The sequence below is a fragment of the Equus przewalskii genome, chromosome 1 (genome assembly GCF_037783145.1).
Source record: "Equus przewalskii isolate Varuska chromosome 1, EquPr2, whole genome shotgun sequence".
Classification (NCBI taxonomy): Eukaryota; Metazoa; Chordata; class Mammalia; order Perissodactyla; family Equidae; genus Equus; species Equus przewalskii.
The window spans coordinates 155928811-155952634 of NC_091831.1; the positions used below are offsets into that span (position 1 = coordinate 155928811).

The 23824-nt window shown below is 35.8% G+C and overlaps 2 protein-coding genes across 2 annotated transcripts; one reads left to right on the forward strand and one right to left on the reverse strand.

Annotated features, from left to right (window-relative positions):
• Positions 1-3868: 3868 nt before the first annotated feature.
• Positions 3869-4807, reverse strand: LOC103562442 (olfactory receptor 4F6-like). Its single transcript, XM_008537482.2, has one exon. The coding sequence runs from the start codon at positions 4805-4807 to the stop codon at positions 3869-3871; it is 939 nt and encodes a 312-aa protein (XP_008535704.2).
• A 15582-nt stretch (positions 4808-20389) lies between these two features.
• Positions 20390-21301, forward strand: LOC103562443 (olfactory receptor 4K3-like). Its single transcript, XM_008537483.2, has one exon. The coding sequence runs from the start codon at positions 20390-20392 to the stop codon at positions 21299-21301; it is 912 nt and encodes a 303-aa protein (XP_008535705.1).
• The last annotated feature ends 2523 nt before the right edge of the window (positions 21302-23824 follow it).

Genomic DNA, 23824 nt, shown 5'->3' on the forward strand with positions numbered 1-23824 from the left:
GTTTTTGTCCTTCAAAGATTTGAATATATCATTCCAGTCTCTCCAAACCTGTTAGGTTTCTGTTAAGAAATTTCTTGAAAGCCTGATAGGGGTCCTTTATAAGTTACGTTTTTCTGCCTTGCTGCCTATAGTATTTTATCTTTTCATTGACTTTTGCCAGTTTCACTACTATATGCCTTGCAGTAGGTCTTTTTACATTGAAATATTTAGGACATCTGATAGCCTATTTCACTCTGATTTCCATCTCCTTCCCCAGGTTTGGGAAGTTCTCCACTATTACTTCTTTGAACAAGCTTTCTGCTCCATTCTCCTTCTCTTCTGCCTCTTGAATACCTATAATTCTTATGTTGCATTTCCTAATTGAGTCAGATATTTCTCAAAGACGTTCTTCATTTCTTTTTAGGCTTAGTTCTCTCTCCTCCTCTATCTGGAGCATTTCACTATGTCTATCCTTGATTATGCTGATTCACTGCTCTACGATGTCCACTCAAGCGTTCTGGGAATCCATGTTTTGTTTTATCTCATTCATTGTGTCTTTCCTCTCCAATATTTCTGATTGATTCTTTATAGTTTCAGTATCTTTTATGAAGTAGCTCCTGAACTCATTGAATTGTTTCTCTACATTCTCTTTTAACATGTTGAGTTTTTTGATGGTAGCTATTTTGAACTTCTGCCATTTAAATTATATATTTCTGTGTATTCAGGATTGATTTCTGGATACTTGTCATTTTCCTTCTGGTATGGAGATTTAATATAATTTTTGATACTGCTGGAAGTCATGGCTTTGTTCTTTCACATTATAGTATCATCGATCACCATTACCACCTATCACCACTGGGTGAAGTTCAGGTGCTGCATATTCTGCCCTCTGCATTCTACCAGGATCTCAGGTGCTGAAGCCAGGCTCTAGGTGGGTGGGGGGAGGGACCCTTTCTTCTCCTGTGTGCATTCAGGGGCTTCTCGCTCTTCTCTCAGTATCTGCTATCCTGGGGTGTTGGCTTAATGAAGTCACCCCACGATAGCTAGTCACCTCAGTAGAGGGCTTTCTTCGAGACTGCAAGGGACCTTGAGGATCTATGATTTTCCCATGAACGAGTGCCCCCTTTCCCCTTCCTTCCCACTGAGAGGCCACAAGCAATCCCCGAATAGCAGTCTTTTGGGGAGGGAACTAACCTTTCTTTTACCCCACTCCACTTCCTCTGAGAAGGGCTCCAGCATCTCCACTTTCTGACATATGGCTGCATGGGTCTCCTCAGATATCTTTTGTGTTGTGTGGATGTCCTCTGTTGGGATATGAATGTCCTTTTCCTTATATCATTTAGGGGAGAGTTCACCAGGGGAGCTCACACTCCCATGATGCTTAAGTGTTTTGTTTTTTTTTTTAATAATAAATGCCATTGGAAATGTAATACAGATTGCATTAACCTATAAATGGATTTGAGTAGTATGGACAATTTAACAATATTAATTCACGCAATTTATGATCATGGATATCTTTCCATTTATTTGTGTCTTTTTCAATTTCTTTCAACAATGACTTATAGTTTTCAGTGTACAGAGCTTTCATCTCCTTGGATAAATATTTTTTAAAACTTTGTCCAACTTTGCTAGTTGTATCAATGAGAGGGATTTTTTTCTTCTAAAAACAGTAACACACTTTTGACCAGAACTTGTATCTATTATATTTTAATTCTTTCTCATCAACTTTGTTTTTGAGGTATAACTCAATTTTGTGCTAACATGGAATCTACTTGACTAAATAAGACATCATATGTTACATGCTTTTCAAGTGATGATTTACCATTTACATATCTCCTGTTGACTATAATCGACACTTTCAAAACTGATGAAGATAAACCATTTCTTTTCACCCTAACTCATGAATAGTTTATTAATAATTGGCATGTCTATACATATTCAATGCTGTCTCATTTGTCACTCTATTGTATCAAATGAGCTTAAGGATATTCCTGAAGTCTACTCCATATGGAGAACACAACATCCAAACTAAAATACATTGATATGACCCATAAAAGAATACCACATATGTTTTATGAACTCTGATTGCCTACAATATATAGCATAATTATTCTTCTTTTTAATTTCACAGATATTGACTACATGTTACACATCTTTTTTAACTGTTACATTATAAGAGATAAATTAGAGAGAAAAATAAAGACTCATATCTTTGAGGATCTACCTGGGGGAAACACAAATTACTCATTATACATTGATATAATAAATAAGTACATTCTTGTGTTAGAGCTAATCAGTACAGTGGAAAAAAATCAACAGTATGGAAAAGTAAGATCACGGTGAGTATGTAGGTTCAAGAAGTTTGCAGTATTAAATTGAATGGCCAGCATAAGGAAGCTATCATTGAGAAGGTAATATTTAAACAAAGACTTTAAGGAACTGGAGGAATTACACATAAGGAAAACTAGGAGTACTATCTCCCAGATAGAACGACAACTACTGCAAAGGCCATCAGGTGCAAGCGTGACTGCCATGTTCTAGGAATAGCAAGGAAAGTAAGGCGGATAGAGTGACATAAATAAGAAATAGAGTAGTAGTCATCAATGTGCTTTTTAAAGATAGTACCAGCGGGACTATGTCAGGGAATATGTGCGTATACACACACATTATTAATAATACATATATTATTGCCTCATAATAAATAAATACAGTGACATTTTCAAAATGGGAACTTTTCCCTAAAAATATTGAAGTTTCAATATGTTTAGCCTCAGTAGGAATATTTTACCTTAAAATTAGAAGATATAATAGGATCATTTCCATTTTAAAACATGAAAGGGGGAGACGCTATGGAAGACATTTTATTCTGCATAATTCCAGATTACAAAATGAGGGCTATAATATCAAATATAGAGAAACAAACTCCATCTCAATATAAAAATGAAAATTCAACAAATAAAGCTTTCCAGAAGGCATTGTATTGTGTTGTGCGGTTGTGAGCTCCCTGTAAGTCTAAAAGCTCAAGCTTCATTCTTGAACAGAGAGGTGTTCAGTGCTGTGTTGGATCCATTGTTGGAAAGGATTACATCTGAGTTCTTTAATTTAACAATTTTTCAATATCCATCTAGTACTACTCTCTTTGGCTGTATGATACTATCTAATTAATATCATTTTACTGTCAGTACATAATTAAAGAAAACAGTTAAAATCAGACTTGAAGGAGACATAATTTTGCCCTCTTAGTGACCACATGCTAAAATGTCAGTCAAAATATTAATAGCTGTTTAACTATTTACTTGTCTACTTTATTGTTTTCTGCACATATAAATATTAGACAATATTTAATCTACGATTTAATTTATGAAATAGAATAAATATCTTTCAAAAATTGTATTCATGTAACTGAGTACACATATTAGCACAGGTAATAAAGTTATAGAAGGAAAAGAAGCAACAGCACACTTGAATCAACTTAGAAACAAGCCTGCTTTGCTTGCCAAAAATAACTGTTATAAGCACCAATCATTGTCTTTATATGAGAATATGTTCAACCCAGTGACAGATGAAAATATCAGTGTATACCAGAACCTCTGCAAATACATCACTGTGGCTGGAAACATAAAACTTTTCAAGATTCTATGGTCTAGTAAAAATAAGCCATACAACAAGTGTATTATCAGTATTTTAAAATCTTAAAATATTTTACATAGCCTTAGATAAATAATTAAATACATAATGACATTATTGACCATTAACATGGAATGAATGATCCAAGCTTTTCTGAGATGCTGAACTAAAGAGAATAAATCGTCTCAAGATAGTATAACATTCAACATCTGAGTATGCAATAGTACTTACAGAAGGCACTAATTGTGCTCTCATGAGTTATTTAGGAGATCTTCCTCAGACTCAATAGTTGACTATTCAGTCTCCTCATCGCCATCTTCATGTCTTTGCTCCTCAATGTGTAAATGGCGGGATTCAGAATGGGTGTAATCATAAAGTCCAAAATGGCAAGGAACTTATCCACTGACACTGCTGGAAATGGCCACACATAAACAAAGATGCATGGTCCAAAGAACAAAATCACCACAGTGATGTGAGCTGATAGAGTAGAAAGGTCCTTAGAAAAACAACCTGAAGAGCATTTCTGTAGGGTTACCAGAAGGAAGATATAGGAGACAAACAGTAAGAAGAAGGTACCCATGGAAATGAACCCACTGTTGGCAGTAACCATGAATTCCATTCTGTAAGTATCTGTGCAGGCAAGTTTGATAAACCATGGAAGGTCACAGTAAAAGCTATCTATCTCATTAGGACCACAAAAAGGTAAATGGACAGCAAAAGCTAACTGAGTAACTGAGTGAATGAGGCCTATAGCCCAGGCACTAGACAGAGGTAAAATGCACATCCATGGGCTCATGACAGTCAGATAGTGCAGGGGTTTATATAAGGCCACATTTTGGTCCAGGGCCATGGCAATGAGCAGCACCATCTCAGGTCCACCCAAGACGTGAAGGACAAATTTCTGGATGATACACCCCTGGAAGGATATGGTTCTGTGTCCGGAGTACAGGTCACAGATCATCTTAGGAACAGTTAAGGTAGAAAGGCACAAATCAATAAATGAGAGGTTGGCTAAAAGGAAATACATGGGGGAATGCAAATGGTGGTCAAAGGTCACTGCAAACACAACAAGAAGATTTCCTAGAACAATTGCTGTATATAACACTGCAGAGAAGGCAAGGAGGAGATGCTGCACTGGTCTAGAGGTAGAAAGTCCCAGGAACACAAATTCAGGCAACAGAGAGTAATTTGCTTCATACATTGGCTTTGTCTGATGATACCTAAAACCGAAAACAAAATAATAACTAAAGAATTTATCAAAAATTAATATTTAAAGAAACAGATATAAGCTTTTATCAATTCTGGTTTCAAGAAGAAGAAATTTTCACTACCAGCCATAATGTGTTTTGATAAACATATGCATTAATTATGCAATCAGCTAATATACTTAAGGAGAATAACTAATACTCCTAATGAATATCTACCAAATACCTGGAACTATGTCAAGTACTGAGCTAAACCACTGATCTTGACTTTAGGAAGTTACAGGCTAATGATGTATTTAGACATTAAATACTTTTAAATACAGATACAACCCTGATAATTGGTTTGAAGGAAAAGTACAGACTGCTAGGAGAATAATGTGACTCATCACAGTGGTGATTTTCAGATTCTACTAAATAGAGAGTTACCACGGAAGAATAAATAGGGTGGTCCAGACTTTGGAAAAGACAAGTGCGAAGACTCTGAGAAGGGAAGGCCCATGGGGCAAGAGGATGAATGATGGAGATCAGGCTGGAGTAACAGGCCAGACAGGATGGAATCAGGGGCCCATGATAAGAGCTTGGCCTTATGTCCTAAGAGCAATAGACACTTATTGGGGATTTTATGCAGTAGCTTGATCATATTTGTGCTTTCAAACAGTCTCAAAAGCTTCAACATAAAGAATGGAATGAAAAGGCTGTAGTAAACTTAGATTGACCTCTCAGGAAACCACCGGGGTCGTATCACATCAGTGTAGACAGGGTGAACTATTCAACCAATGGTGTTGGCACAACACGTACAACTTGGAAAATGCAGATCTTTGCTTCTCAACGCAAACTCAGAAAAGTTTCAAATAGACAGAGAAACATTAAAAGGAGAAACAAACCAAAGGAAAGTATAGGAATATTTAAAGAAAAAAAAGATGGAAAATTCATTCTAAGCCTATCCCCTATTAACAAATCAGGGAGGAAATAATTGACAGTATCCAAAATATTAAAATCAAAACATATTATACATAAAATTATAAAAATAGTGTATATATACATATGTGCATTGATATCTTTATAAGGAAATATAAACACCGTAAACTTAAAAGTAAAAACACACTGTGGAAAATGTTTGTAAAATATCACAAAGATGATTATCATTTTTACCGAAATTAGTTCCTCCAAATACATAAAGAAAAAAGTGTGGTATACCAATTTTAAAATGAGCAAAACATGTATACACTATTTTCTTGAAACAAGAAGAAATTCTGACAGTCAATAATCATATGAAAAGTAAAACGCTCTTTAGTAATCCAAGAAGTGTAAATAAGTTTGCCTTGGGGTGCTATTTTCACCAACAAATTTCAAAGTTTTTAAAAAATTGATTATCATAGATAAGGCTGTGAGGAAATAGACACTCTCATACACTGATAATCGTAGTGAAAACTGATACATCTGTCTAGAAGGTACATTCAAAACTGATGCGAAAAGTTTAAAATTTTCCTTAACTTATGACCAAGAATTCCATCTTAAGAATATTTGCTTAGTGTAGTAACAATAGATGAACTGAAAATTAGGGTATAGAGCTACCTATTACAACAATGTTTATAAAAAGAAATATTAGAAATAACCTAAATGTTCACGATAGAGAATTAAATTATTCATTTTAATTCCAACTGGGAATGGCACTATTCTTCATATATAGAAACAAATATCAGTGCCTTGGAAATATGTGAATAATGTACATTTGAATAAAAAAGATATGGTTACAAGAAAAAAATTTATAGTAAACTCATTTTAAGACATATATCTAGGAAAAAAAATAGAAAGAATGCTTTTCTTTACTGCTTATTAATAAATTGTTTATCTCTGTATTTCTATCTAATAACTACTTTGAAGCACATGAAACAATTCTTTCTGTAGATCCAAAGAAGTTTAAGCTCCAATATTTTAGATTTCAATCTAATATATTAAATTATTTCTTTCTTATCTAATTTTCTAAACTAGTTTATCTTTAAACAATCAAACCAAATTGTGGAGGCTTATTTCACACCTGAATTGAATACCCTGGGTTTCCCACTTGCACTTCCACCACCAAGCTTTCCTCCAAGCCCACATCACTATCAATCATTCTTTCTCATGCCATCCCTCCTCCCTTTACTACCCCACATCGTGCCCAAGCTCTTGAATGGGCACAGTTCTGCTCCTCAGCAACAAAGCAGCATAAGTAGGTGGGAGAACCATCCTCTCATTATAGCCAAGAATAGACTTGTGGAAAGTTGGACCAGGCAGGGATGGAAATCTTGAGGGTTATGGATGTCGAGTGAGTATTGTAGCCAGAAGGAAACACTACAGGAATGATTCTAGGAGGGCCTCCCACAAAGGCACCGGATGGAGAATTTCACAGCCAATAACTGGTAAAAAAATACAGCAGGATGAAGCAAGGGAGAATGGGACTTAAGGGAGGTAAATGGCAGTGGATGTGACATCTAAAAGGGCCTATAATCAACTCTTTCCAAAGATTTTGAGTGTGCCATATCTTGGATTAGAAATGCGGACATGCTAGAATAAAAAAAAATGTACATTCCTTATGTTCTCATCTGTAAAAAATGAATGAAAATACTTTAAAAACAAATACAAAAGTCAGTTTAAAAAAGTACTGAAATCTTTTTTCTTAGTACTAGGAAATTTGGTTTTTTTTCTGTTTTTATTATTTCTTTATTTTCCATATGTTAAAAATTCTTTATTAATACAAAATATCTTACTGTGATACAGTTCAACACAAAGGGAACAAAACTGTTATCAAACAGAATATTATATTTGATAGAAAGGTCAATATATTAACTCCACAAGGAAGAGATTTAACTTTAAAAAGTAGAAAGGCATGCACAGGTAACTCACAACAGGAACAGCATCAACTCATACAAATGGCAAATAAACGTATTTATTGATGTCCAGTCTCATCATCATCAATGATCAGGACTTTCATTGTATTTTGTTTTACCAATAAACATAGAAGAGGCAGATAAGAGAAAGACAATTCTCAGTGTGATCAAGATTTCAATAAAAAACGTACTCATATATGCTGAAGTGATTATGAACCAACAATACTCATTAGAATGTACAAATCTAGTTGTAGACTACTATCACAAGAGCAAATAGTATGTATGTGTAGCAGATGTATTTACATACATATATATTTACAAATAGATACACATATAAGCATATAATACAATGTTGACACACGTCAATCAATGGTGAAGGTATTAATCACATTTTAGTACATATTTACAAGGAAATACTGTAAAGCTCTTAAAATCAACTGAATAGTTCTACACATACAGATCTGGAAAGATTTCAATTTTAACTGAATAACAAGAAAGTGTACACAATTAATATTATGAAATTTTGTGTTTGAATAAAAAATTCTGTAAGAATGAACACCAAATATTATAAATAGTCCTGAAAAGTAAAATTATGTGTGACTTTCATGTAACTTCCTCACTTCTATATTTCTGTACTGTTTAAATTGTCTAAAACAACCTTATAATGCTTTTGACTTAGTATGATTTTTTAAGTGCAAAATAGATTCTGAATGCACAGCCCTTCAAATTCAGATTGTGGGGATGTCAAGACCATTCAAATCAGCATTTAAAAATTGAAATAAAGTTTTATAAATGCATGAACAACTGTTTAGTCATAAACTATCACAATGGTCGCTTAGAAAATGTTCTCAGAGATTCATTGCCATGCTAAAAATCTCATTTTTCTTTGCAGTCTATTGCTAGTTTCTAAAAATATATCTGTTTAATTGATTGATACCAGAAAGATAGGGGATAGGAAAAGAAAGGAGAAGGGAGGAGGGAAGGGACAGAAACAAGGAGAGGAAAAAATTGAAAAGAAAACTAGAAGCCAGAAGGACTATCATAAAGGTTGTAAAGGAGACATCTAGGATCCTATACCAAGAGAGTATTTCTTGAGCCTTCTCTTACCTACTAACTGCTCAAAATTCCTCAGTAACTTTTCCTACCTTCCCAGCGACTCAGCATGGTGTATAAGGCTCTTGAGATCTGTCCACACCCCATCTCCCCAACCTCTCATCTTGCCTCTCTACCTCACAAACCTCATGAACCATGAGGGCGCTGCTTGTTCTTTAACGAATGCTCAGGTTTACCCATACTATTTATTCTGCACTAAAGGTATCCCAAATCTTTTTCATTTCGTTGATTCCTTCTCATTTCAAAAATTCCATCTATGAAACATCTACTCAAGGACATCTCCCTCTCTCCTCCTGTCTGGATTAGCTATTCTTCCTCTGTGTTCTCACATCATACCTGCAAACCTCTCGTAATACTTTTGTAATGGCAGTATAATTTATATTTGAGTCTCTCTGTTTCCCCTGCTAGGTCTATAAGTTTTTTGAGAACAGGGACTGTGTCTTAGTCATAAACCCAGGCCTGCATAAGAGTTGAAAGGTTGGGAGAGAAGGCGAGTGGTTAGATAGATGTGGGCATGCGTATGTACATAAATGCATGGATAATTGATGATAATACTTTCTTGGCAAAGACTTTTATTTTACATCTTATTCCTATTAAAAACTAATTCCAATACAATTTTAAACCAATTGCTACCGTAGAAACTGCCATGAACATATGGCATGTCTAAAGCTATTCATATTTAGCCAATTTCCAAGGTCCTTTCTTGTCCCTGGTGAAATATAATCTAGACCCAGAAATTTCCCTGTAAATCAAAGCACAGTCCAGGCACATGCAGCAATTCATGCACCTGAAATGAAAATTCGCACTTCCCCGTGGAAAGACTGGCAGCAGTAGTGTTCAATAAGTGCTTGTTGAATTGGAAAATAGAAATGGAGATAAGAAAAAAGGAAGGAGAGAAAGAGAGATTGATTTTTAATGTTGTGCAATAGGTAGTATGCATTACCTTTATAACGAAAATAGCTGATAATTTTAGCAGGTTATTCACTTAAATTATAACATCCCCACTTACCTGACCAAAAAGAAGAACCCCAGAAATCAGAATTTTCACTATTACTGGACCTTTTAAGATGTATTTCCCTCTTCAATCTATATGGTTAGAGCTTCTCACAACTGTTCCAGCTCTAACAACAACTTAACAACAGCTTTTGGTGACCACTTGATGGCTCCATGACCTGAGTCCCCAGGGCATTCATCATGGGAGCTCCACTTTTAATTCCCGTGGCATTAAGAGAAGAAAAAAATATTAGAAGTTTGGATAAAAAAGTAAATGGAAAGCAAAGGAAACTATGTCTAATAAAATATGACAGCAAAATATCTTCAAGGAAAATCAGCATCTCCAAACATTTAATGCCTATTTTAAATGAATTATCATTTAGACCAATATCCATGAAAAAGGAATAGTTATTAACAAACTCATTAGTAATCGTTATTCAAAATTCTCTTGGGAGCATATTCATGGAATATCCTTCAAAGCACTGTACCTGCTTTTTACCTCATTTTTACAATTGCAATCCTCATTCTAGGGATACTAATATTAAATACACGGAAATTAAATATGTTGGCAAAGGTCACTCTGCTAGAGTCAGATCCAATATTCAAACACAATTACAATCTGGTTTCAGAGTCCATGGATTTAATCCCTGCTCTCTACTGCCTCCTTTATATCGTTGCTATAACATACCAATGAGAGTTCACAAGTCTATTTGGCTTTTAACTTTTTTGAGTGTTTTTACATATATTATCTCACTTATTCTTTCTAACAAAACGATGAGATGGAAATGCAATATTCTTCCCTATCAGGTGTAGGAATAAGGTTGTCACTTACATCCAGTTAATAGCATAAAACGGACTAGAATCTGTGTTCCTTCAGATTCACTTCAGTGATCTTTTTGTTCCTTAACTGAATCCAGACATACTGGTGTCTGTAATGCTGTAATGTTGCTCAGAGAAGCAATGCACACCCACAGAACACCAAATATCACACATCCTTACATCATGTAATACTATTATAAGAGCTCCATTTCACCATATTGTTCTAACAAGCTTGATTTTTGTTCATTATATTGTTATTAACTATTCTCATTTTATAAAATTTCAGACGAAGTTCTACATAACATCTAACCTGGAGAGTTTAAAATGAGCAAAAACTTAGTGTGTGAATTGTAGCATACTCTTTTACATCCAAAGTACTTGCACCTAAGGACAACTAGGATAATTATGTCCCAGTTAGAAGCACAACTAGTGCAATGGTCATCAGGTGGAAGCATGACTAGCATGTTCTAGGAACAGCAAGAAATCCAATGTGAATAGAACAGAGTCAGTGAAGCACAGGTTAGTAGGAAATTGGTCAAAGGACTAAAGAAGGGCCAGGTCATATAGGGCCTTGTAGACATCCATGAGGACTTTGACTTTGATTGCATCTGTTATAGGTATCCTCACTCAGAATTTTTCAATTTTCACTGTACTCAGCACTTCATTGCATATGATACACAAACACACACACACACACCTTTTGTCCTTGCTATCCATTGAATGAGCAGAACAAAGACCATTAAGGCAATCATCAACGGCTCTCCTAGTACGTTTCCACATAATATTCTTTGATCCTCTGGTCTCCTCTATCATTTTTTCTCCAGTCTTCACAGTATAGTGTCTAGGAGCACAGATTCTCTGAGTCAGGCTGCCTGGATTTGAATTCCAAGTTTACCACTTAACAGCTTTGTGATCTTGGGCAAATTATTTACACTCAGCTAAAAATAAAATAAGTTTATATGATAAAGCACATGTGAATACAAAAATACTATGGATGTTAGTTACTAGCACTCTAAAATAACTCCTGATTTCCATCTGTATGTACTTAAGGAATAGCATAGATCTTACTTGTTATGAACACTTTTCTGAGTTCCAAATCCAAATTATTCCCTCTTTTACTCTCTCACAGCACTATGTACTTCTCCGCCACAGAAGTTATCTACAGCTTTCAATTATTCATTTATTTATGTAAGAATGTGTTTGATATATAGTTCCCCCTCAGAACTCTAAGGTCGACTTAGTATTTCTAGTGCTATGACCATTGCTCTGCACATGTGAGCACATGACATAAACATTTGCTCTCCTTAGTAGCCTCAAAAATGTACATTTGGGGACCAGCCCTGTGGTCAAGTGGTTAAATTTCCTCATGCTCACCTTTGGATTCCTGGGTTCACAAGTTCGGAGCCTGGGTACAGACTTCCTTCACAGACATGCTGTGGAGGTATCCCACATATAATGTAGAGGAAGTTTGGCACAGATGTTAGCTCAGGACTAATCATCCTCAAGCAAAAAGGAAAGAGGAGGATTTGCAATGGGTGTTAACTCAGGGTGAATCTTCTTCACACACACACAAATTACATTTATATTGGCTTTTCTTCCTTCCCTGTCTCATCCCCTTTGCTCCCTCACTCCTACCTGCAGAGATCCCCTTCTCACATAAATACCTACACACAAGTTATTATTTCAAGCTCCTCTCGGGAGAATGAAACTTAAACCAGGACAGGAGCCAAGAGGTGGGAACTCCAAAGTGAAGTGTTAGTAGGAGACAATATAATGTCTTATCATGCCAGAGAGAGACACGACGGACCTATAGAAGCAACCACATTGGGCCCTTGGTTGTGTAGAATAGGCAAAGGCAGTCATTGTTATGAATACTCCAGCAAGCGATAGGCAAGAGTGCATATCTGATGTGATGTATAAACTAAATCTGGTGCACTATTATCACCATTTACAGATTATGCATTCCTTTGTTTACCCAAGCTACTTTGGTTGGATACTGTAGCTGCCCCTGACACAGGAAGGGTTAAAAATCACAGGAAAAAGCTTGCCAACAAACTGTGACCCAGAGGTGAGAAGGCCGGTTAGCCAATGACGGGTAAGACCTCCGGGGGTGGGGGGGGTGCAACCTAAGACAGGCGGCGGCCGCCCGAGGGCACAGATGGAGAAACGATATCGATATCGGAAGCAGGAGGGACCGTTGCCTAAGAGACCTTGCCTGCTCCGAGATAAAAACATACGAGCACAGCAATAACATGATAATATCAAAACTGACGCAGAGGGAGGGATCCTTGAGAAATCACTAAGAATTCTTGGCATTCACTAATTACTTCATCCAGAACACCTGTGTATGTTTAACAGATGTAAGCTATGTATATATTGAAACCCTGGTTATAATAAACTCAGAGTGGCCATCAGCCCTCTCCGCATCTATCCTGATGTGTACATTGGATTGCAACGCCAACAGATACTGTCCAGAAATACACAAAAATAAATAAATAAATCAACACTAAGTAAATATAAGTAATCCCATTTTAGATACAAAAATATATGCGGCTCAGAATTTGTAACTTGACTGAGTTCCCATAGTTCACAAATGATACAGCTAAGTTTCAGACTACAGCTGCCTGTCTTCAAAGCCTGGGCTTTTTGGTCTATCCTATTCACTATCGTCTTTCATGCACCAGGCTAATAAGGTTCCCATTATTTGAAATCACATTCCTTTCCTCCTCCATCTTTGCAGAGTCTACCCATCATTCAGTCAAATTTGATGTTTTCCATGGCACTTTCACCAATCTATCCTGCCCATATCAATCCTTTACTGCTCTCAATTTTGGAGCCCTTAATTGTATACTAACTTCTGCCATTCAAAGTTTTATTTATTAGTTTTGACTTACCAACCTAATAATACATTCTTTAAGTCAAGGAATCTGTGTTATGCGTATTTATATGTAGCCATTCTTCTAAGACAGAGTCCTAGTTCAGTCTCTTCCTTGTGTAGACTGCCAGAAGATGATGCGATAGAAAATGATGAGCACCAAGCAAGTGGGATTTCACCAAAAAACTTTGCTTTGAAAACAGCAGGTTGAAGAAATCATAACCTTTTACATCCCAGGGTTCCATAACTGGCTGGAAAGAAGTTGAAGTTTGGGGTAAAACAATGCATAGCAACGCAGAAGTTCTTATCTCTTAAGGGTCTAAGAAGAAATGATTAAAACAGTACTATTAAAAATGCGGAAAGTGGAACCCATCCATTACTTCACCACTTAATTCTTCCCTGTTCATTACCCTTGTACAAAAATTTTTAGCTTGTAGATGTCTTGATCTTATTTAGAATTATATTAATCAAGCTGAGGTTTTCTATATTTCTTTCTCATTATAATTGGTTAGGAACCCCATTGCCTAGAAGCTGCAGGAGTATATATGTACAGTTTTAAAGCCATTGAGATTTTTAAGCTAGTTGGCCACATGAACTAGTCAAGACCAAAAAATAAAAATAAACAAAAAAGACAATGTTTTTCAAATATTGGTAAGGGAACAGATTCAGTTTAAGTTGCCTTAATAATTTCTGGTTTTATTTGAAACAAGCAGTTTATGTAAAAGAAAATAAAACCAAATAAAACAATGGAGTTTTAAATTTCCTTCCTATTACTTTATGGAGGCCCATCTAATGTTAGGTGGTCAGCACAGCAGAGAATTATGAGCAGTCTGATGACCAGGAACCTCAGTGCCACTAGCCTATTACTTTTCACACCATCAGTCAGGGAGAAGATCCAGACCAACATTCAAGAAATCTACCTACTGCTATATAAGGAAATTTCCTTTTGTGCAATAATTACTTGACTCCAAATTATAATTCTTATTGAGTCAGTGGTCTTAGAGTAGCTCTAACATAATCCAGCATCCTGGTTTGAGATATGAATGTTTACCTCTCTTTCCCAATAAATTACTAACAACCCCTATGATATATATATATATATATATATATATATATATATGTAAGCCTTCTTAAGTTGGCAACAACTCGTTTGCATACATAATTATTTAAACTTCACCTCCTTCTTCCACCTTGAACATTAATGAATAATATAAATCTCAACAGGAATCGTTCAAGTTTTGAGTCTTATTGGATTGTGCACATGTGTTTTATACCTTGGCTTATGCTGTTGTAGTTACATTGCTTGCTCCTAGCAGGAAGTTATTCCAGTTTAATCATCACCCTTATGCAATGTGGCTGGTCTACTGGCCAGGAAGCGTTCCAGTACCTCCACAGTCAGCTGTGCATGTTGCCACAAGTCTCAGAAGGATAATGTCTAATTACAATATTGTCTCAGGAGTAGCATCCTCATGTCCCGGATGAGCAGAATGATCCTTCAGTCCCACTAAGAATGAATCTTTTGAGTCAACATCAGGTGGTGGTTGATGAGTGATTAAAATCTCTGTTAAGTGAGTTTATCAATATGACCAAAAATTATTGCTCTCAACTTCTATCATGATTCCATGCTATCCTGTCCTTTGAAATCACTTCCATTTGCCTGATTGGACCCACTTCAGGCAGATGATATATGCAGTGGCATTTGCTACATAAATGCTCATCTTCCTGGGTGAGTGTCTCTGGGACTTTCAACTCTTTCAGTTTTACCTAGGGATAGGTGAAGAAGATCTAATGAGGTAACTTCTCCCTTCTCCTTCTTAAAGAATAAAACATTAACACCTGCCTCAATAGAACAGATTGACTCCTTCCTCTACTGTTGTCTCTCCTTAGTTGGTGAAGCTGAAACGCAAGATGCATTTACTCTTAGAATACATACATAGACTGTTCCAAATAGAAGGACAGTGACTATGAAGTTTAGGTAAATGCTTGGAACATGTCAGGAGTCCCTCATCACTCAAGACTAGTAAAATGTTTTTAGCAAAATTTCTCTAACAATTAGAAGAGAAGAGGAATTTGTGTGCAGTTGAGGTGAAGGTGTGTGACCATGCCCTTCTCCATATTCAGTTATTTTAGTGTAGTTGCCAGATTTAAATATACTTGCATTCCCCATATTGTCTAGAACATTCACACAATTCAACTTGAATAATCTATTTACTGGTTTACCCATGGATTCCATTATTTAAACATAATCAACTAAATTTTAATATAGAGATGTCTATGCTATGTCTCAAGACACAGACCGTCCTTGGCCTGACCTTCAGCCAAGTAGACCAGTGCATTCACATTACTGACCCCAATCACATGGTTAATGTCACTCCCAATAATCCTACCCTTGTACCTCATTGTCTTTCCACATTTGTTTTCTAAACTCCAAGTACCCATTCCTCAAGCGTGAAGACAACACTTTAAAAATGTCTCTTTGCTTTTGAACAAAAAAGAAGTTCTATTTTAAATAAATGTTCCCTTAATTTTTCTAAAAGCAACCATTACCATTGAACAAAAGATATTTAACCTTTAACTGATTTTAAATACATTGAAATTTAAAGTACCCTTCCATATCCTAAATATTCAAAAATAAACAAGACTTTTCCAAAATATGTGGACATACACCCATATAAGTGTATAAATGCATGGGAAGGAAACTGAAAATGTGAACTTTTTTTTTCTGGTGAAGAAAGTAATAGGAAAGGGAAGAGAGAGACAGACTATCATATTTCATTCTCAAACCTCTGAAGTGTTGGAATCTTGATCAATAAATATTGAATTTGCATAATAAAATAAATGTAAATAAAATGAATATGAAAATGATATTATTTTAAATGAAATTTAAATGTAAACAAAATGAAAATAAAAGCAGTCTTCCACTATTGTTGTATTATTTAGAAATATACCATTAATGCTCAATTTTACTCAGTGTTAAACCTAGAAAATTGCTCACATAACTGCAGAAATTTTTGAGACTTTCAGATATTTCTCTACTCTCCATTAAAACCCCGCAAAACCAGCAGTTCAAGTCTGGCTGTTCTGTCATAGGCACAGTTGGCATACATGAGTGACTAGCTCATCTCTTTCTGCTGCTTGTAACCTGCCCACCCACCCAAGTCATCTCACTTCTGCTGGGACTGTAAATGGCAACTTTAGTCCTGAAATAATGTTTTTTATTAAAAAATGAAAGTTAACCAAAGAAATGTTTTAAAACTTTGATTAACTTCCATAATTGGCGCTTAATAACTGTATTCACCAGGTCCATCTTTAATCTTGACAAAAGACACACTTTCAGATGATACTCTCAATTCAAAGAAACTCAGAAATTAAGAAGTCCCAAAGGAAAGTAGCATAGGTAGCTTGAAAGTTTCCTACCCCAGAGGCTACTCTCTACAGTGAATATATGCCTCATACTCTCCCATAAACACTGGTCACAAAGAAATGGATTATTTCTCTTGATGCAATATGATTTTATTTCAGTTTCTAGTTAGAATATGGGCAATGGTTTACCCATGGAAAAATATATGGTCAAATCTGGTTTCTCTCCAGTAAGAAGGTATAGTCTATACTCTGTAAATTTTTTAACTTCTCCCTTTAATTCTCTTTCTCTACCATATTTAAGACAACTTCATAATGTTTTGATTCCATTTGTCCATACATACTACTTGGGATGGTTTGGAATTGCTGCATAGCTTCCAGAAATAGCAAGAGTTTCTTCTTCCAGCTACATTTTGGACTTCTGGACTTCCTACACCTTCAAAAAGAATGCCTTCTCTTCTGTCTCACAGCTCCCTAAATGCCCTGGTTGAGGAAGTATTCATGTTCTCACAGCGCCACAACCATCAGGGTCTATAGTTAAGGGACTGTTCCAGGCACAGATGTGTAACTGTAAATAACAGAAATTTCCAAATATGGAGAAAATGGATTGTTAATGTTTTAGTTCAGGAAGAAACAACATACGGAGCGAAATCTCTCAAAAGGTATAACAGTCAATAGTTACCATGGAAACAGAATTATGCTCTTGGAAGTGAACAGAGACACAGGATGATACCACATGAGGAGAAGGACTGGAGTCAGAGACATTAGCACTCAAGTCATGCTATTTCTCAGCACTGAGACTTCTAACAGTTTAAACTGAGAGTTAAGCTCAGAATAATAAGACCTGTTTCATGGGGTTATTGTGAAGATTAAGTTAGTGTGAGTGAAAGTTTCTAACACATGGAGGTATTCAGAGAGAGACCGGAGACGCAGAGAGAGACAGAGAGAAGTAGCTTTCAAATGACCCTGAAATAGCAGCTCAAAAAAAAAATGGAATTGTTTCATTTTCTTTTTTAAAAATTTTCCTGGGGTGGGCCCAGTGGCACAGCAGTCCAGTTCTCATGTTCTGCTTTGAGACCTGGGGTTTGCCGGTTCAGATCCTGGGTGTGGACCTATGCACCCCTTGTTGGGCCATGTTGTAGTAAGCATCCCACATAAAAACAGGAAGGTGGGCCTGGATGTTGGCTCAGGGCATGTCTTCCTCAGCTAAAAGAGGAGAATTGGAGGCAAATGTTAGCTCAGGGCTAATCTTCCTCAAAAACAAAACTATTTTTCCTAAGTTTTCATTCTCTTTGGTGAGTTCTGCATTCAGCCATTTGATTTTACAATTACATTCTTGGAATCTGGAGACTTACTCTCCTTTCTAGACATGCTTGAAAATTCATTATAACAGTATTATTAATATGGCTATTGACATTATTTCAGTAGTAATGTTTTGTAGTTTGTAATTCAGCTAAAACAATATTAATAACTTGTAAAGCAAGTATTAGGTGAGAAAGCAGGCATAGCCTTTTCCTTCTTTGGTGTAACCTGCGGCATCTAGAGTCTATTTCCTTTTCATCTGAAGCACCCAAAAGGGATTAGAATATGCAGAAGAAAGTATTCAATAAATTCTCGTTGACCATACTAGAAAAAATTAAAAGGCTGTCCTACATTTAGTATTTTCTAATTCTGTTCTTATTTCCACCCCTGGTATCTGATAACTCCAGTGGATTTAAACAACAACATCAACAACAACTTTAATTATAGACAACAGTGAGGGTAAACCCAGACTAAATTAGAGGAAAACCTGAAACAATTAGTGCCAAGAGCAATAATAGAATTACTGTAGATACAGAGAATATTTTTCGTACATGTGTTGGCCATTTACATTTCTTTTTAAGTCAATTACCTTCTCATAGGACATGTATTCTTAGGAAGAGTTTTATTTATTTTTCTTGATTCATAGAAAGGAAATTTCTTCTCAACCAAATTAAATTCTTCTCTACACCAACATTCTTCTCAGAAGCCAATTCTAATAGAGCCTCTATTAATTGTGTTACTTCAGCAGTAAAATTAGTATGGCTGTTATCATGTGTATGAAACAGTGATTGAAAGTGTTTAGCGTAGCTCTGAGTTACATAGAAAACGAAAATAACTATATAGCTGGTTCCTCGCTTTGAACGAAGCCATGAAGGCTATGAACACCAGTCATCAAGAATTAGTAGTGGCTATTGGAGATAATTGATCCTTAATGGCAAAGCTCTCGAGATCCAGAAATTTTTAAGAAGAAGGAAGAGGAAGGAGTGGAAGAAGTGGAGAGGACGAGGAGAAAAAGAAAGCAAAAAGAAAGAGAAGGAGAAGCAAAACTTGGAGGAGAGAGAAAAATGGGTGAAAAAATTTTGTCATTTAGTAAAGATTAGTGTTAATATCTCTTTTCTTAAACTGACTATTGATTCATTTATTTATTCTTTAACAGAAAATACTAACCTTCGGTATCCGCCCGGCGGCCCAGTGGTTAAGTTCGCACGTTCCGCTTGTCGGGGGCCCGGGTTTTGCCAGTTCGGATCCCGGGTGTGGACATGGCACCGCATGGCACACCATGATACGGTAGGCGTCCCACATATAAAGTGGAGGAAGATGCGCATGGATGTTAGCTCAGGGCCAGACTGCCTCAGCAAAAAGAGGAGGACCGGCAGTAGTTAGCTCAGGGCTAATCTTCCTCAAAGAAAAAAAAAAAAAACTACCCTTCAAGAATGTGCTAAATATTGTTTCAGTTTTTCAAATTTATATATAGAAAGTATTGTTCTATCCTACAGCCCCTAAACAATAAAATGTCATTTAAAAAAGATCTTATTTTACCTTAGGACTACAGTATTGAATTGATCGTAATTTCTGATTCATAGCATACTCTCACCATGTTTCCATGTTCATTTTGTGTTTTTGTTTGTTTATTTTATAATAAAATTGTACTTATGAGAACATGATCTAATTCAGGTTCTAAACAATTGATAATAACATACAACAGCTTATGTTCTCATCCTCGTGCTGACACTTGGCTGCCCACCACTTGAGCTTACTCACATTTTACTTCTTCTCTTTTTCTACATAGTTTTATCATCCGTACAAGTTCCTGCCAAGTATTCTGTCATTTTTCTATTGATATTCATCTTATAAAAATTATGCTGAGTGGATCCCTTTTGGACTTTTTTTCTCATCATTATTATATCCTACTAAGATACGTCTTTATCTTTTTATACAGTCACACTTTATTTTTTATGGTTCTGAATAATGTTCCATTGTCCTTTTTATGGGCATTATTGTAAATTTCTTTGTATATACATATGCAAGAACTTACCTTGTGTATGTAAATGAGGGGGAAATTACTGGGTCATAGAATGTGCGAATGTTGAACTTACAAGGTAAAGCCAAACTCTTCCCCAAGGTGATTATATTAGTATACACATCCGATAGGAATGTATAAGAAATCCTCTGATTTACACACTGTTTATTCAGAAAATCTAATTTCATGTCTTTTCTTCAGATGAACTTAGAACAAACTGGACTAAATGGAAGCAGTAAACCAGTCTATGGTGTCTGAATTTACTATTCTTGGGCTTTGCAATTCGTGGGAGCTCCAGGCCTTCCTCCTGGTGATGTTTACTTTTCTTTATTTGATCACCATTTTAGGCAACATCTTCATTGTGCTCTTAATTGTCACTGACCTTCGTCTCCACTACCCTATGTACTTCCTGTTAGCTAATCTTTCTTTCATTGACTTCTTCCTTTCTTCAGTCACTACCCCTAAAATGATCACAGACTTTCTTAAGGAAAACAAGACCATCTCTTTTGGAGGCTGCATGTGTCAGATTTTCTTTGGACACTTCCTTGGAGGAGGTGAGATGGTATTGCTTGTTTCAATGGCCTACGACCGTTATGTGGCCATCTGCAAACCACTCCATTACACCAGCATCATGAACAGACAAATGTGCATTGGGTTAGTGATGACATCATGGATCATTGGCTTTGTGCACTCAATAAGCCAACTAGCTATGATTATAAAGCTGCCCTTCTGTGGACCCAGGGAATTGGATAGCTTTTTCTGTGATATTCCATTGGTGATCAAACTAGCCTGCACGGACACCTATATTCAAGAAATGTTGATAAATGCTGATAGTGGGGTACTGGCAACCATCTGCTTCATTCTGTTGCTGGTCTCTTACTCCTTCATTCTGTTTACTGTCTGCCTTCACTCTAAGGATGGGGCGTCCAAGGCCCTTTCCACCTGTACTGCCCATACCACAGTGGTGGTGTTATTCTTTGGGCCTTGCATCTTCATCTATCTGTGGCCACTAAGCATCACCTGGGTGGACAAGTTTCTTGCTGTATTTTATGCAGTCATCACACCTCTCCTAAATCCAGCCATTTACACCCTGAGAAACAAAGAGATTAAAAATGCCATTAAGAGACTACAATGTTAGCATATGCATTTCTGTGGGTATTTCAAGAGCTCATATTATCAGAATGTCCAAGGGTACTGCCTAAGTTAGCCACACCTGTCCTGTTACTTGGGACTAGAAAGCATTCCCCAATTGACATATGGAAATCATGTGTATCTTCAGATATAAGCTTTGTGTAAATTCTTTTATATTCAACAATCACTTATTGATCATTGAATGCAAAAAGATTTCCAGCCTGGGAAATTTGGCCAGTCTTTATGACTAGGATTTTGATCGTGCTGAAGGATGACTTGAAATTAATACAAATGTGAACATGACTTATCCAGTGTTGCTACTTCAGTACCAAACACCACATTCTGAAATTTTCTGTTAAGCTAAGCATTTCTTTGAGCAAAGCATTTCATATAGATCTTCTCTAGTTTTTGTCAATAATTCAGTGCTTTGAATATTTCTATCTTTACTTTTACAAATGAACGAATTAATCTATCAATTAGCTAACACTCTAGCTACCTTATCTGGAGAAACAGCTATAAAGGTAATCATTAAGTATTCCCTATCATAGTCAGAAAAAAAAATTGAATTATAGTTATAATCTAGAGAGAGGACTGTTCCCTCAGCGTCAAGTTTTAGCCATTTGTGAAACAGTGTAATTGTCTTTAGAAGATCCATGCTCAATACAAAGAAGGATGTACTAACAACTTTTGGAGATTTTGCTCCTTCTCTTTCTATTTATAAATGGATTGGGGGTTCATTATCTATACCAGATAAAAGCAGGGGTAAAGTGGTATGAAGGTAGGTCAGAAAGTCCAATTTTAGAATAAGCTATCCACCTAATTCACTGTGGTGTTCAGATGGCCTTCAAACAATTAGATTATGTACAAAGTTGGTGAATTGTTTCTGAATACATGTGACAAAATTTACTTAAAAATTCTTCCTACTCTATGCCTCAAAAAGGTATGCAAGCTTACAGCCTTCTATCTGAGATCCAGGGAGCCAGCTATACCTCAAATTATACATTGCTTTTCAAAAATAACACAGTTCTGCATACTTTGCAACATTCCCAATAGAGTCTGAGGCCTAAACCCTCAAAAACAATAATTCCTGCTTATCCATGTGTATGTCTACATGTATGTATGCAGACATATATAGATATGAAAATAATATATCTGTATATGCTCTAATTGTTTTACCTTTTATATCTCTGTACATCAATTAGGCTAATATCTATTGAGTTGTGTTTGAATTCACAGATATCTTCTTCTGCTGTGTCCAGTCTGTTTGTAAGCCTACTTAAATTCATAATTTCATATGTTTCTTTTTCAGTTCTAAGATATCATCTGATCCTTTCTTAGATATTCCATTTATCTGTTGATATTCTTCATTGTTTTTTCCAGTTTTTCAACTTTTTAATGACTTTTTAAAACTTATGAGTTATTTTACACTCTTCACTAATTCAATAACTGAGCTGTCTGTGTTCTGCTTGTATTAACTATTTTGTTCCTAATCATGAGTTACATGTCCCCACTTCTTTGCATGTTCCGTAATTATTTTATATATTTTATGCATTGTGTTTTAAAAGACCGTATAGCTCTGACTTGGTGTGTTCCTCTAGAGACTATTTACCTTCTACTCTATGAGGCATAAATGTTCAAGTGCGTTCACCTCAATACAATCAAGCACTGAGCCTGTTTGAATCTGGACTATAGCTTCTATAAGTCTCAGTACACTCTGGTATGTGTCTGTTCTTTTTATATATCCCTTACAGGTTTTGGTTATGATTCTAATGCATCTCTTTCTGCTTAGCCTGAAATATTTCAGGTGATTGAGTTTTGCTCTCAGAATGTTTGAGATTAGAACTTAAGTCGTCTTTTCCTTTCTCCTGCTAGCTTCAAAAGTATAATAAATTCCTGAAGCAAAAATGTGGCTTTATGTTTGTCCTTTTTAATTTAATGTTCATGAGGAGAATCCATTACAAACACAAATGTTAAGCAACAAAATAATCTTGCGCAGGAAAAATATAAAATATTACTGATTGTATAATAGAGAGAATTTTGGATTACTGATAGTCAGGACATAGAGTCCTTTCATAATTTAACATGAATTTGGCTCAATCTCTTAGTTATCAAAACAAAATATAAATAAATTAGTTTCAGAATTTCTACAGATACACTCACACACACACACACTTGGGCCCCTTGTCTCGAGCAAGAGAAGAGTTATGCAAGACTAGTTACTAGAGAAAAATTGTCAGCAAACAATTTGGACAGAGTAATTGTTGCATGATAATAATACCAGCCATGATATCTAGTTAATATTTAAAGAAAATTGATTGATTGATTAAGTCATAAACATTAAGCTACAATTTCAAAAATTGGATAGCAACATATTATATATATATATATATATATATATATATATATATATATATATATAAAACATATATATAAATTTCCCTGCCCTGGCCAACTGGATAGGGCTTGAGTCCAATGGAATGGAGCCAAGCAAGGGTGAGAGTAGTAACTACAGGCCAAATATATGAAACAT